Source organism: Sinocyclocheilus grahami, unplaced genomic scaffold (genome assembly GCF_001515645.1).
Source record: "Sinocyclocheilus grahami isolate Dianchi unplaced genomic scaffold, SAMN03320097.WGS_v1.1 scaffold9.1, whole genome shotgun sequence".
Taxonomy (NCBI): domain Eukaryota; kingdom Metazoa; phylum Chordata; class Actinopteri; order Cypriniformes; family Cyprinidae; genus Sinocyclocheilus; species Sinocyclocheilus grahami.
Genome location: NW_015505188.1, coordinates 2,724,481 through 2,738,015, shown reverse-complemented (window position 1 = coordinate 2,738,015; position 13,535 = coordinate 2,724,481). Strand labels below are relative to the sequence as shown.

Genomic DNA, 13,535 nt, shown 5'->3' with positions numbered 1-13,535 from the left:
ATAGGGAGTTTTTTGTTGGGGGGGGGGGGTAACTAGTTTATATTATTGAAAAATTTCAAAGTAGGATATTTATTAGTTCATTCTTATTATTGGCAGTGCTTATAAACAATCTTCATGAATATTTAAGAAAATTGTTTTATTTACATGAATAATTATTTATTAGTGCATTCTCATTAATAACAGTGCTTAAAACAATCTTCATGAATACTAAAGACATTTTTGTATAAAGTAAAAGTAAGGTTTCATTTAATGAATAATTATATGGTTGCATTATTTACATTTTAAAAAGATTACTCTTGTCTTAAAAGGTAAGTTTTGTGAGTTCATATGAGTGAGTACATGTTTTTTCTCTCATAGGTGTTCATGTATTGTCAATATGCTTTGTACACTTCATTAGATTAATCACATTATTTAAAGCCAAATAAAGAGAACAATTTTTTACGTTGTACATTTTTTAAAAAGTAAACTTTTTAAGTTGATACAATTTAAAATAACATTCTTAATTTAATTTAATAAAACGGGTAGTTCCGGTCCTTGATTCTGATTGGCTGATCCGCGTTCGAAGCTGTTGTAAATTACTCTACAAGCATACACCTTTGTTTACGTTTGTGTGTTGCTCGGCAACCACTTTGTTGCGACCGCAACTGATTCTGAGGAACTACATTGTTTGGTGGAAGAATAATGTTTTTATTAATATCATTACACTTTATTTGCTCTGTTTTATTTTGTGAAACCTTACTACGTATATGGAATAACTGTTTTATAAAAGCAATAAACCCGTGAAGCCATGGTTTACAGTGAATTTATAACAGCTAAGGGGGTTTTAGGCACTCCGCTTCGGATGCAAACTGCAAACTGTTGCCTTTGTTTTTTACATTTCTAAGTACACTCCGTTGTTTCACTGCAGCAAATATATGCTAATATAAAAACAAGTGCTCCAGTAGCTCTCACACTATTGATTTACAAAGCTATAAAACAAGCAGTGTGAAAATGGTGTATTGCAAAATATCAAACGAATGATTTAATATGACTGACACACAGGGTCATATGTTTTTTCTCTCTCTCTCTCTCTCTCTCTTTCAGACCACTGACTAAAATCAGGACAGAAATCATGCTGACTATTCTTCTGATTATGGCAATAACTGGCCAAGGTAAGAAATGCATCATTAGTGCTTTCTAAATAGAGCCATTCTTCATATATTGCTGTTTTAGTCCTCTTGAGGCCTAATAAAAGGCATGTTCTGTCGGCATGATATTAATAACTCTTGGTTTAACAGGTCATTCATGGGACAGCCTTGGAGATAGCTTCATCACAATATTCCCAGAGAACATAGCCTTCTACTATCCACTTAGTCCAGTGAACTCTCTCAATATCACCGCTGTCCTTCCCAACACTGTGGTGGAAGTCTTCATCTCAGGGCAGTTGACATACACAAACACACTGCCAGCAGGAAAGCCTGTAACTGTGACCTTGCCAGTGGATATTGAGGAATACCAATTCGGTGAAACTTCTCAGACTGTCAGAATCAGCAGCACGAAGCGCATCGTGGTGCAATCAATCAGCAAGAAAGCATACAGTGTGCAAACTAATGTCATTCAGCCTCAGAAAAATCTTGGTACAATTTATACCATCCCCTTGCTGAATTACAGGCAGATGATCAATACTTTTTATCAATCGGCAAGAAATGTCAGCAAGAGATACAGCTCCTTCAGGCTGGTTATTATCAACGGAGAAGATCAGATTAATAATGTCAGAATTGTAAAAAGGTCTACAGACGAGATTTACATGCTCGATCCGTTCACCGCTCTCCAGCTTCAAACTGACGGGACAGAAACTGAGATTTATTCTGATTATAGAGTGGCTGTAATGCTGACCCATCCATGTGTAGAGATGGAAGAATGCAGATGCAACATGGTGCTGAACCAACTTTATCCCGACGCTCAGTGGGATAGCAGATTTGTTGTACCCTCAATACTCAACACCAGCTACTTTTGGCTACATGTGACGTCCTCAATGAAAACCAGTGCCAATGGCGGGGATCTAGAATCGAGCACTGTGGATGCCTATTCCTCAAAACTACTGTCGCTTCCATCTCTGCAGTTAGGATCCCAGTTCATCAACACATCGAATCCTGTTTCCCTCAGGCTTGTCAGTCCAAGCGGCATCATCATTGAACCGATCTCCCAATATAGGTTCTCTGCGTGCTACCTAGTGCCTGTCAGCTCGACAGATGCCAAGGCCTTAATCATAGCAGAAACATACTACAGGGATAGTGTGTATATAGATAATGATTTGCTTTTATCTACTAAATGGAGTCCCATCGCCAATTCAGTGTACTCATCGGTGTCAGTGTCTCTTGATGGCACACACATCATTTGGCATCCATCCACAAAGATCGCCGTGTACGTGTTTGAGAAGAGCACAAATGTGTATGGAGGCCCGGCTATATCTTTAAGTGCAAAGCCAGGTAAGAAGTACAGTATATCTGTTGATGGTTGCTTTTTTAGAGGGGGATGGTGATGTCAGCTATATTCATAATTGTTCTTTTTGTATTATGTAGTGTATTATGCTAACATCAACATAAGTGCATGAATTGCTTCATAGAGATAGTTCATCCAAAAATGAAAATTCTGTCATTACACTCTTAGAAATAAAGTTTCTTTATTGGCATTGATGGTTCCATAAAGAACCGTTAACATCCATGGACACGTTCAACAGGCAAAAGGTTCTTTATAGTGGAAAAAGGGTTCTTTAGAGTATTAAAATGTTCTTCACATTAAGAAAAAATGGTTCTTTTAAGAAAGGTTGAAAGGTTCAACCCAACCCAAAATGGGTCTATGGCATTGCTGTGGAAACAATGCGTTTGAAATCTTTATTTTTAAGAGTGTGTTTACATTCCCTCATGTCAAACCTCTATGACTTTTTATATATTTAAAAAATGCTTTAATGTTTGTTGTCCATATAATGAAAGTCAGTGGGGGACAAAACAACATTGGACCCCACTGACTTTCATTTTACAGACAACAAACACTAAAGCATTTTTCATTGTAAGGACAAAAACAGTTCTTCAAAATATAGATTTTAGTTATGGTCCACAGAAGAAAGAAAGTCATACAGAACATGGAATGAAATGAGGGTAAGTAAATGATGACAATTTTCATTTTTGAGTGAACTGTCCCTTTAAGTAGGGGGAAATTGGTCCTAGTTATTACATTACTATTTCTAAAGTTGGATTTATTTATTTTTTAAGTCAATTTCTGTACACACACCCTGTTATCTTTCCACTGTTATTGCAAGGAAAAAGTTCATAGCTCATTGAACGTTGACCCAGTAGCAATGCATGTTGTCACAATGTAAACCTCCCATTAATAGAACCGAGATATTTTTGCACAATTTTAGCAGTAAAATAATTAATCAGCAACAAAAAGTACAACATAACCTACAAACATATCCAACCATTGTTTTTGCTAACAGAAACTGTAATTAATAAAGTGTATGAAAGATAAAATAATATGTGACAACATGCCCTGATCTGATATTTACTTTTTAAAAGTACATTTGTCAAATAAGTAAAGTTATCCTTTTGGTTAAAATCTGCCATAAGTTAACACTATCCTGAATGTGTACTTGTGTGGTTTTATTGTGTTCACTTGTTTACTCTGGAATTAAAGCAAAAATATGATGATATAGGAATTTGGAGAAGTAAACTGTAAAAAAAAAAAATATTCTAATTTATGAAAGAATTGAACAAATTTTTTTGAAGCAAACTTAAAAAAAAATAAATCTGCCATAAGTTAACACTATCCTGAATGTGTACTTGTGTGGTTTTATTGTGTTCACTTGTTTACTCTGGAATTAAAGCAAAAATATGAGGATATAGGAATTTGGAGAAGTAAACTGTAAAAAAAAAAATATTCTAATTTATGAAAGAATTGAACAAATTTTTTGAAGCAAACTTAAAAAAAACACACATTTGTATTCGATTTTTTGTCTTTAAATCTTTTAGTTACTGAGTGTGGCAACTACACTCTTAAAAATAAAGATTCTTTATTGGCCTCTATGGTTCCATAAATAATTTTTTTAATGTAACAAAGAAAAAATGGTTCACTCTTAAAAATAATGGTTCCAAAAGTGGGAGCACTTCACAGCGATACCATATAAGAACCATTTTGGGTTCCCCAAAGAACTTTTCAGTGACGAGGTCTTAAAAGAACCATTTTTTTTCTTAGTGTGAAGAACATTTTAATAGTATAATTAATTTTTTTCACTATAAATACACTTGTACAATGGAAATGTTCCTTGGAAGACAAAGGTTCATGGAACCACAGATACCAATGAAGAACCTGAATTTTTAAGTGTTCTTTTCAGAAGTCTTCACTGAAAGGTTCTTTGGGGATCCAAAAATGGTTCTTCTGTGGCATCATTACAAAAAAACTTTTTGGAACCTTTATTGTTAAGAGTGTATGATAATTCTATACTTATGTACTTACTCAAACATTAGTGTTGTGTTTGTGTGCATTTAGACCCTTTAGGCTGTGCGTTTGTTCCTTCTAAGTTTGACATCATCATCACACCTCAAACCTGGCCTGAATCCCATCAGTACTGTAAGCTCATGAGTGACGAGTTATTCAGTCCCAGTAATGAAGAGGCCCAAGCGGAGATGACCAACATTCTGAATAATGAAGGTATGAATGAGAGGCTCTGGATCGGTGTGCGTCGCAGTCTGATGACGTTAGAATGGTACCGGCAGAAAGGTAACAGCTCACACAACTTGCCATACACTCGGTGGGGAACCGGGGAGTCAGGTGATGCTGTGAAGGGCATGTGTGCTTCAGTATTCCCAAACCCAAGCATGGATTTCCATTGGGAAACTACGCACTGTTGTACTCAATTGAAGTCTATCTGCTACACAAGGGCTCAGTACTTTCTGATCTCAAATGAGACAGCTAGTAATTCTAATGTTCCAGGAAATTAAGCTTAATAATACAAACTGGCCAGGGAAAACAAGTTGCCAGAAGTTTAAGGTTAAAAAAAAAAGAGGATGACATTTTTGTTTCTTTATAGTTTACGATTTATAGCTGTATACATTAAATTATATATTGTTAATATACAAACCTCATTAAACCCTCATGTTGTGTTGCAGTCATTTTGACCCAGAGAGGATTTTGCTTTTCCTGAAAATCAGTTTTTGGAACTGATCGATCACAATTTAATTCAAAGCGACTTACATAGGCCTCACTGATCTGTGAATATTGCCAAAATTATCCACAAGTAATGTGGAGGTGCATAAACTTAAAGCCTACGATCAATCGGTTCCAAAAAGAAACTAAGAATCTGTTCTAATTAAAAGAAAAAACAAGTTGACAAAAGATTGAATTCAGGTTTTGGTGATAATATAGCTTAACGATAGATTTACAAGCAATATTTTAAAGGTTGGTCATTTTTGACTGGTCTTCAGCACAGCACAAGTGTTAAACCAATATAAGTCTAGTTTATGTTAATAAATAAGACAGAATAAAGATGTCAAATTACATATAAGTAGACGTGAAGTTGTTTTGTCACAAATACCTCCAGAAAGTTCGCATTACACTTTTAAAAATAAAGGTGCTTCAAAAGGTTCTTCAAGCGATGCCATAGAAGAACCATTTTTGGTTCCACAAAGAACCATTCAGTCAAAGGTTCTTTAAAGAACCATCTCTTTCTTACCTTTTTGTAATCTGAAGAACCTTCTTTCACCACAAAGAACCTTTTGTGAAACAGAAAGGTTCTTCAGATGTTAAAGGTTCTTTATGGAACCATTTAGACAAAAAGGTTCTTCTATGGCATCGTGAAGCACCTTTATTTTTAAGAGTGTACTATTATAACCATGAATACTGTATGCAGCCTTATCTTATGATCTTATTCACAATGTTCACACTGTTTATCTAGAAACATTACTTTTTATTGTTATTAGCACTTTATATTTCCAAAATGTAGATATATATACTTTCAAAAAAGAATGATTTCACGATACATTAAAACATATCTTAAAATCCATGTGCATAGCATTGTGTAGGAAGTTTTTCTTTTTCCAAATAAACTTTCAGACCGCAAACCTTGTACATGCATTGTTTCTCCTTTACATTTACATTTATGCACTTAGCAGACAATTTCATTCAAAGCGACTTACAATACACTCTCAGACAAAAAAAGGTACAAAAGCTGACACTGAGGTGGTACCTTTTCAAAAATACAGCTGTGTTACCAATTTTTTTTTTTTTTTACCCCTAAAAGATGTATATTGGTACCTTAATCTCATAAGTACCTTGGTACCTAAATGGTATTTGGTACCTAAATGGAAAAGATACCTCCTCAGTGACAGCTTTTGTACCTTTTTTTCTCTAAGAGTGTAGAGGAGTGAGGAATTGAGTGATGACTGTGCTGTGAGAATATATAGCAAGTGTTATATGACTAATAGTAATGTCACCAGCTCATTATGCAAACTTGCGTGGAGGCACTAAATGTGTTTTGAATGCAAAATGGGCCTGTTGTTGGAAAAACACATAAAAGAAGATTACTTTGCTCAGAGAGTGGAAGACCTGTGATCTTGAAGCATCAGGTAAGTCATCAGGTTTACATAACAGAATATGTTAATACTGTACTACATGAGTATGTTTATGATCTGTCTGTTGTTGTTGAAAATGCACTATGGGAATTCAGGAATAATTTTTGTCTGATTTAGTATTGGAACTACACATTTAGGAACATTTTGAACTAAGAAGTTTAACTCTGGCTGTGTCAAGAAGTTAATGATAAACTTGACAATTATGCATGGGTTATGTTTGTGACTTCATAATCCATGTTCACTTTTATAGCACTTATAAATGTAACATTGACATTAATCAGTTTTGTTTGAGTCAATTATATTATTTATTATGACTGAATCAAAAATAAATAACGAATTCACGTAAGAACTGCACAGCTTCACAGCTTTATATTCCTCTTAAACTCGTTTATGTACTCTTTTATTTTACTCTTTCAATTTCAGACATAATTATTATCTCTGCTGGAAAACAACAATGAAAACATTTGAAAATCTGGTTTGTTTGGTCTTCCAAAACAAAACAAACCAGACAAACAAACCATATCAGGCAGCTTTTTCAGCACAGGAGCAATAAAAGACAAAAAAATACCAGTTTTATGTATCAGATTTATCCATCTCTTTTTTTCTAGCTTGGTCGAACACCAGTAGCTGCTCAAACCAACTGTCCTGGAAACCACAGAGTGACCGTGATGCTGTTTCATCTTATCTTCATGTCATTGGTTTGCTCGGGTAAATCATCTTTCACATTTGCACAATTGCACACGTACAAAGTTGATGTAATCACTGAATATATAAAGCTCATTGGTTTTATTGTTGTTTTATGCGTCATTACACAAATTGTTCTGTATTTTACTACAAAAAAACTGCATGTGAAGGGTAGTGTATACAGTCAGCTAGCCATTGACAAGATGGTCAGGTCTTCACCCTGTTTTGAGTTTATTTTGCTATTAAACTGACTGACTGTACATTCTCTAACCTGTTACACAGCTGCTTAGCAAATCAGTGGGCATGACATATTGATCTGAGTCTAAGTTTTTTGGGAAGAAAGAGTGCAGAGTGATACAAGAGAAACTAGACCTTAGGCTCACACTGTGGGAATGTTATTTCAGAATATATATACTCTACTGAGAATATCTACATCTGTATAAAATTCATATTTTTAAACTGATGATTTGATAGGGCTGTCATTGGAAAGCTATGGAAGACACTTCATCACGGCATTCCCAGAAAACACTGCTTACTACCATCCACAGGAGTCCTCCAACATGCTCCAAATTACTGCTTTCTACGACAACACCCTCGTCTCAATCACCATCAACTACACAAATGTGTTTTATGATAAACTACAATCTGGGCAGTCTAAGATTGTGCATTTTCCCAAGTACATCGAGCAATATCAGTTCACAAACTCCCCTCTTTTTGTCAGAGTCAACAGCACCCAAAAGATCGTAAGCTGCTTAGCAAATCAGTGGGCATGACATATTGATCTGAGTCTAAGTTTTTTGGGAAGAAAGAGTGCAGAGTGATACAAGAGAAACTAGACCTTAGGCTCACACTGTGGGAATGTTATTTTAGAATATATATACTCTACTGAGAATATCTACATCTGTATAAAATTCATATTTTTAAACTGATGATTTGATAGGGCTGTCATTGGAGAGCTATGGAAGACACTTCATCACGGCATTCCCAGAAAACACTGCTTACTACCATCCACAGGAGTCCTCCAACATGCTCCAAATTACTGCTTTCTACGACAACACCCTCGTCTCAATCACCATCAACTACACAAATGTGTTTTATGATAAACTACAATCTGGGCAGTCTAAGATTGTGCATTTTCCCAAGTACATCGAGCAATATCAGTTCACAAACTCCCCTCTTTTTGTCAGAGTCAACAGCACCCAAAAGATCGTGGTGCTTTGGCTCAGTCAGCTTGGGGACAGCTTGCAGTCTAATGTTGTTCAACCTGTAAAAAATCTCGGAAAGTGGTATTCAATCCCATTTATCAATTACAATCAGATGATGGCATCCTTGTACAATATGTCAGATCAGTTAGCTCCAGACAACTGGAGATACAATTCTTTCAGGCTGATCATTATCAATGCTGAGAACTCCATTAACTTAATCACCGTCCAAAGTATCAGCCCGGATGGTCCAAAAGCATTTAATATTACGCTCAGGCCTTACGAACTTTACCAGTTCCAAACTAACGGTTCGGAGATTCAATTGGACTCTTTTGGCACTATGGCTGTGCTGTTAACCCACCCGTGCGTAGAAACTACAGGATGTGATTGCAATATGGTGGTGAGCCACGTTCTCCCCCGAAATCTGTGGGGTGACACGTTTGTTGTGCCGTCGGTGAAGAACCTGAATACAGCTTGGCTGCAAGTGACTAACACAACGAAAGTGAGGCTCAAAGGCGTGAATATAAAAACTCAGCAGTCCAATTCTTCAGAGCTAATTCCCTTCCCGGAACTCAAGAGTGCGTCTCAGATAATCAGTGCATCAAATATGGTGTCCATCAGACTTATTAGTCCAGGCTTCGTCTTAGAACTCATTCCAGAAACCATGTTCGCCGCTTGTTACCTGGTTCAGATGAACTCGACAGAAGGTGAGGCCGTTATCATAGCTGAAACATCCCGTAAGAACTATGTGTATATAGATGGCAAATTACTTCAATTCACTGACTGGAAACCCATTCCCTATTCAAACTACTCTTCGATATCTGTGTCGCTTAGTGGCACGCATGTCATCTGGCATCCAACCTCCAAGATCGGAGTGTACATGTTTGAGAAGATGGAGGGTGGAATTCCTTACGGAAGCCCAGCTGTCATTTTAAATGATGAACCAGGTAAAATTATACCTTTTTTTTATTATCCAAGAGTAAACTAAAGGCAACATCAAATTATACTTATAACCTTTTTTTACTCCCATTTTAGGAAGAATGCAATATCATGTGGTTTATGAAATCAGGAATTGATTGAATTATGATTGGATTTGCTAAATTAGGATAGTATATGTCTGAATGGCACATGACATGAAATTGGTTTCAATTGCAATATGTTTTGATGCAATATCATGTGGTTTATGAAATCAGGAATTGATTGAATTATGATTGGATTTGCTAAATTAGGATAGTATCATATGTCTGAATGGCACATGACATGAAATTGGTTTCAATTGCAATATGTTTTATATAATTATATTCATTTATAATGCATAAAATAATACTACTACTATACACTACAGTGTAAAACTGGTATTTTATTAAAGGAATCCATGCTTTTACTCAGCAAGGATGCATTAAATTGATTTAAAAAAGTAACGGTAAACACATTTACATTGTTATAAAAAAATAACTATTTAAAACAAAATGCTGTTCTTTTGAATTTTCAATTCTTTAAAGAATTCTAAAACAAAAATGCATCACAGTTTCGACAAAAATATTAAATGGCATAGCTGTTTTCAATAAGAAATGTTTCTTGACCAACAAATCAGCATATCAGAATAATTTCTGAAGGATCATGTGACACTGAAGACAAAGTAATGGCTGATGAAAATTCAGCTTTGTCATGATAGGAATAAATTACATTTTAAAATATATTACATTAGAAAACAGTTATTTTAAGTAATAATATTACTGTATATTTTACTGTATTTTGATCAAATACTGTAAATACTGCCTTGGTGTGCATAAGTGACTTTTTTTTTTTTAAAACATTAAAAAAAATCTTACTGACCCCAAACTTTTGAACAGTAGTGTATACAAATAATTTAGTCATTTTTAGAGTTTGACCGCAAAAATCAGCGTCCACTGTTATTGTATGGAAATGACTAGCTCAGAAAATGTATGTTTAAAAAAATCTCTTCCTGACATTTCCTTATGAACATGTAACACATTTTCTTTGCAGTAACATAGACAGATGAATCATACAAGACCAAGAATAATTTTTAAATTCATTTGGATTTCATGCTGACTAATATACATCACATCATCCTACTTGAAGTTACATTAAAATGTGAATGAAATCAAAATTCACAGTGCAGACTGTAAATGTGTCAACGTATGCTTGTGTGCTCACAGATCGTGATGGCTGTGTGGCAGATTCTGCATATTATAAGACCACTACTGATGTCATGACATGGCCCGAGTCCCATCATTACTGCTTAAATATATCTTACCAGCTGAGCACACCAAGCAGCGAAACGGCCCAAAAAGAGATGACCAACTTTCTGCAAAACAGCAGAGGCCCCGGGTATCTCTGGATCGGTCTGCGGCGCAGTCTGTTCACGTCAGAGTGGTACTGGCAGAAAGGCAATGACAGCGAATCCAGCGTGAGCTTCACGAAGTGGGCCGATGGGCATCCAGATATGCCCTGGAAAGCTTTGTGCGCTGCTGTGTCCCAAGACACCAACAAGGAGTTTTCCTGGAAGAGTGTGTCCTGTTGCTCTAAGCTTGGGCCCATCTGCTACAAACAGGCCAAATACTTCAGTGATATGACCTTTAATACACTATATGATCATTTTAGAATTACTTACCCAAAGGTCTGTCCTTCATGTCCAAATTCTTGACCTTTTATTTGAAGTTAGTAACTGCAATAATAAATCATATTACAAAAGTTTAATCATGATTCTTAGTAAAATTAATCTAATTGCTTAATTATAGAAAAGCTAACTGTCTATTACAGAGCTGTTACTTTATAGTATTTTTTGTTGTTTTATGTGCATAATGTAAAGCAATATTAACATTTAAAAATATATGGATCTTCTGAAAACACAATAAAAGTGTATATATATATATATATATATATATATATATAAGCTATATATAATGGCATCACATACTGTTATTGCACAAACCAAAACTGAATATGCTCTCAAATATGACAACTATCAAAACTTTAATGTCTAATGTAATGCATGGTGATCTAAAGTGAAGGCAAATAAAGTGAAATCAGCTCCTGTTGTAGGTGAATACAAGCATATGTCACAAGATCACAGTGCTCTTAAAAGTCACTATAGACACCTTCAAGCCTATTAGGCTTGATTCTGGTGCATTATGGTTGACTCTTATAGCTCACCATCGCCTCCATTCTGTGATGTCGTTTAGGCAAATCAGGGGTTGTAGCCTTTTAATCACAGACACCTATAGACAAAACCAGGCAACAGTTAGCATTTTACTGAATTATAAATGTGGTTTTGCTTGTAATTTTGGATCACTTGTGCTGCTTTACAGATTCAGCTGTTTTCAATAAATGTTCAAATTCATAATCTGTTGTAAGTATTCACCTTTATTGCATCCTATCCATATGGGACTAGTTTGTGTTTTATTTAATGCGTGTGTTCATCATAGATGTGACCTGAGCATCACATGTTAGTGAACTTGTACTCTGCTGTCTTGTTTTCATCACTTTTCATCAGTTACATTTGGCTGTGGTAATGCACTAAATACCTATGGCAAAATGGTTGCAATAACAATTGAAAACATGATTTTAAACACTTTGAGCAAATCTGTTTGATGTACAGTATGGTGTTTTATTAGTAGGAATTGTAGTAGCAAATCATGTACTGAAGTCTTTTGTTTAGCCAGGATCCCATGCAAATCTGAGAGAAAATCAAGCATTTTGAAAGTCAAATGTTTCTAAACTAAAATAAAGCCAAAGAGGTGATTTTTAGAGAGAAGAAGAGTACTGACCAAGACATCAGGTAAGAGATTTTGTTGTAGTTAGAGGTGTTAAGGTCAGCATAGCAGATGACTTCTGTGGATAATTGCTGTTCTGAAATGTGTCCTTTAAACGGTGTACAATTTCTGCAAAGAATATATATACATAGTTGCCTAGCGCTGAACAGCAGAATTTTGCATGGTGAATGTCATTATAGCAAATCATGTACTGAAGTCTTTTGTTTAGCCAGGATCCTATGCAAATCTGAGAGAAAATCAAGCATTTTGAAAGTCAAATGTTTCTAAACTAAAATAAAGCCAAAGAGGTGATTTTTAGAGAGAAGAAGAGTACTGACCAAGACATCAGGTAAGAGATTTTGTTGTAGTTAGAGGTGTTAAGGTCAGCATAGCAGATGACTTCTGTGGATAATTGCTGTTCTGAAATGTGTCCTTTAAACGGTGTACAATTTCTGCAAAGAATATATATACATAGTTGCCTAGCGCTGAGAAGTTTTTAAAATGTGAAAAATCCTTGTGTGTCTTGGCTGATTTTTTTTAGTTTTTTATCTTTAGATATCTTTACAAGACATTTCTGACATTCTAAGGCTTCAGAAAATCTTTTTTGTCATCAGTCTAAATTACTTTGTTCGAATTAGTTGCTTTATGATGGTTTTCTGTGTTACATGTAATTAAAACATTAATCTATACAAATTAACGTGTACCATAACATATTTAGCAATAATTTATTTCCATGTGGTTTTTGACTGTTCTTTCACTACTAGTGCCCAGAGCAAGTTAAATCCACAATCATGCTTGTCTTTCTGCTCCTCGCATCAATGTTTCACCAAGGTAAGGGAATAACTTTTACTATATCTATGACAGCAGTTTGGATAAAAACAAATAAATGTAAATGTAACTAATGATAACTAATGGTTTCTCCCAAATTGGGCAGTTTTTGTGGGCAGTATTGTTGTTCCACCTGAAAAATGTTTTAGAGCTGCACTGTTCTGAAATGTGTCCTTTAAACGGTGTACAATTTCTGCAAAGAATATATATACATAGTTGCCTAGCGCTGAGAAGTTTTTAAAATGTGAAAAATCCTTGTGTGTCTTGGCTGATTTTTTTTTAGTTTTTTATCTTTAGATATCTTTACAAGACATTTCTGACATTCTAAGGCTTCAGAAAATCTTTTTTGTCATCAGTCTAAATTACTTTGTTCGAATTAGTTGCTTTATGATGGTTTTCTGTGTTACATGTAATTAAAACATTCATCTATACAAATTAGC

General features: G+C 35.1%; 1 protein-coding gene across 1 annotated transcript; it reads left to right on the top strand.

Moving 5' to 3' along the window:
- Positions 1 to 4,631: 4,631 nt before the first annotated feature.
- LOC107592573 (IgGFc-binding protein-like) lies at positions 4,632 to 11,159 on the top strand. Its single transcript, XM_016282106.1, has 4 exons — positions 4,632 to 4,686; positions 7,214 to 7,313; positions 8,230 to 9,438; positions 10,672 to 11,159. Exons 1-4 carry the CDS (start codon positions 4,681 to 4,683, stop codon positions 11,157 to 11,159), a joined length of 1,803 nt encoding a protein of 600 aa, XP_016137592.1. The 5' UTR covers positions 4,632 to 4,680.
- Positions 11,160 to 13,535: the final 2,376 nt, after the last annotated feature.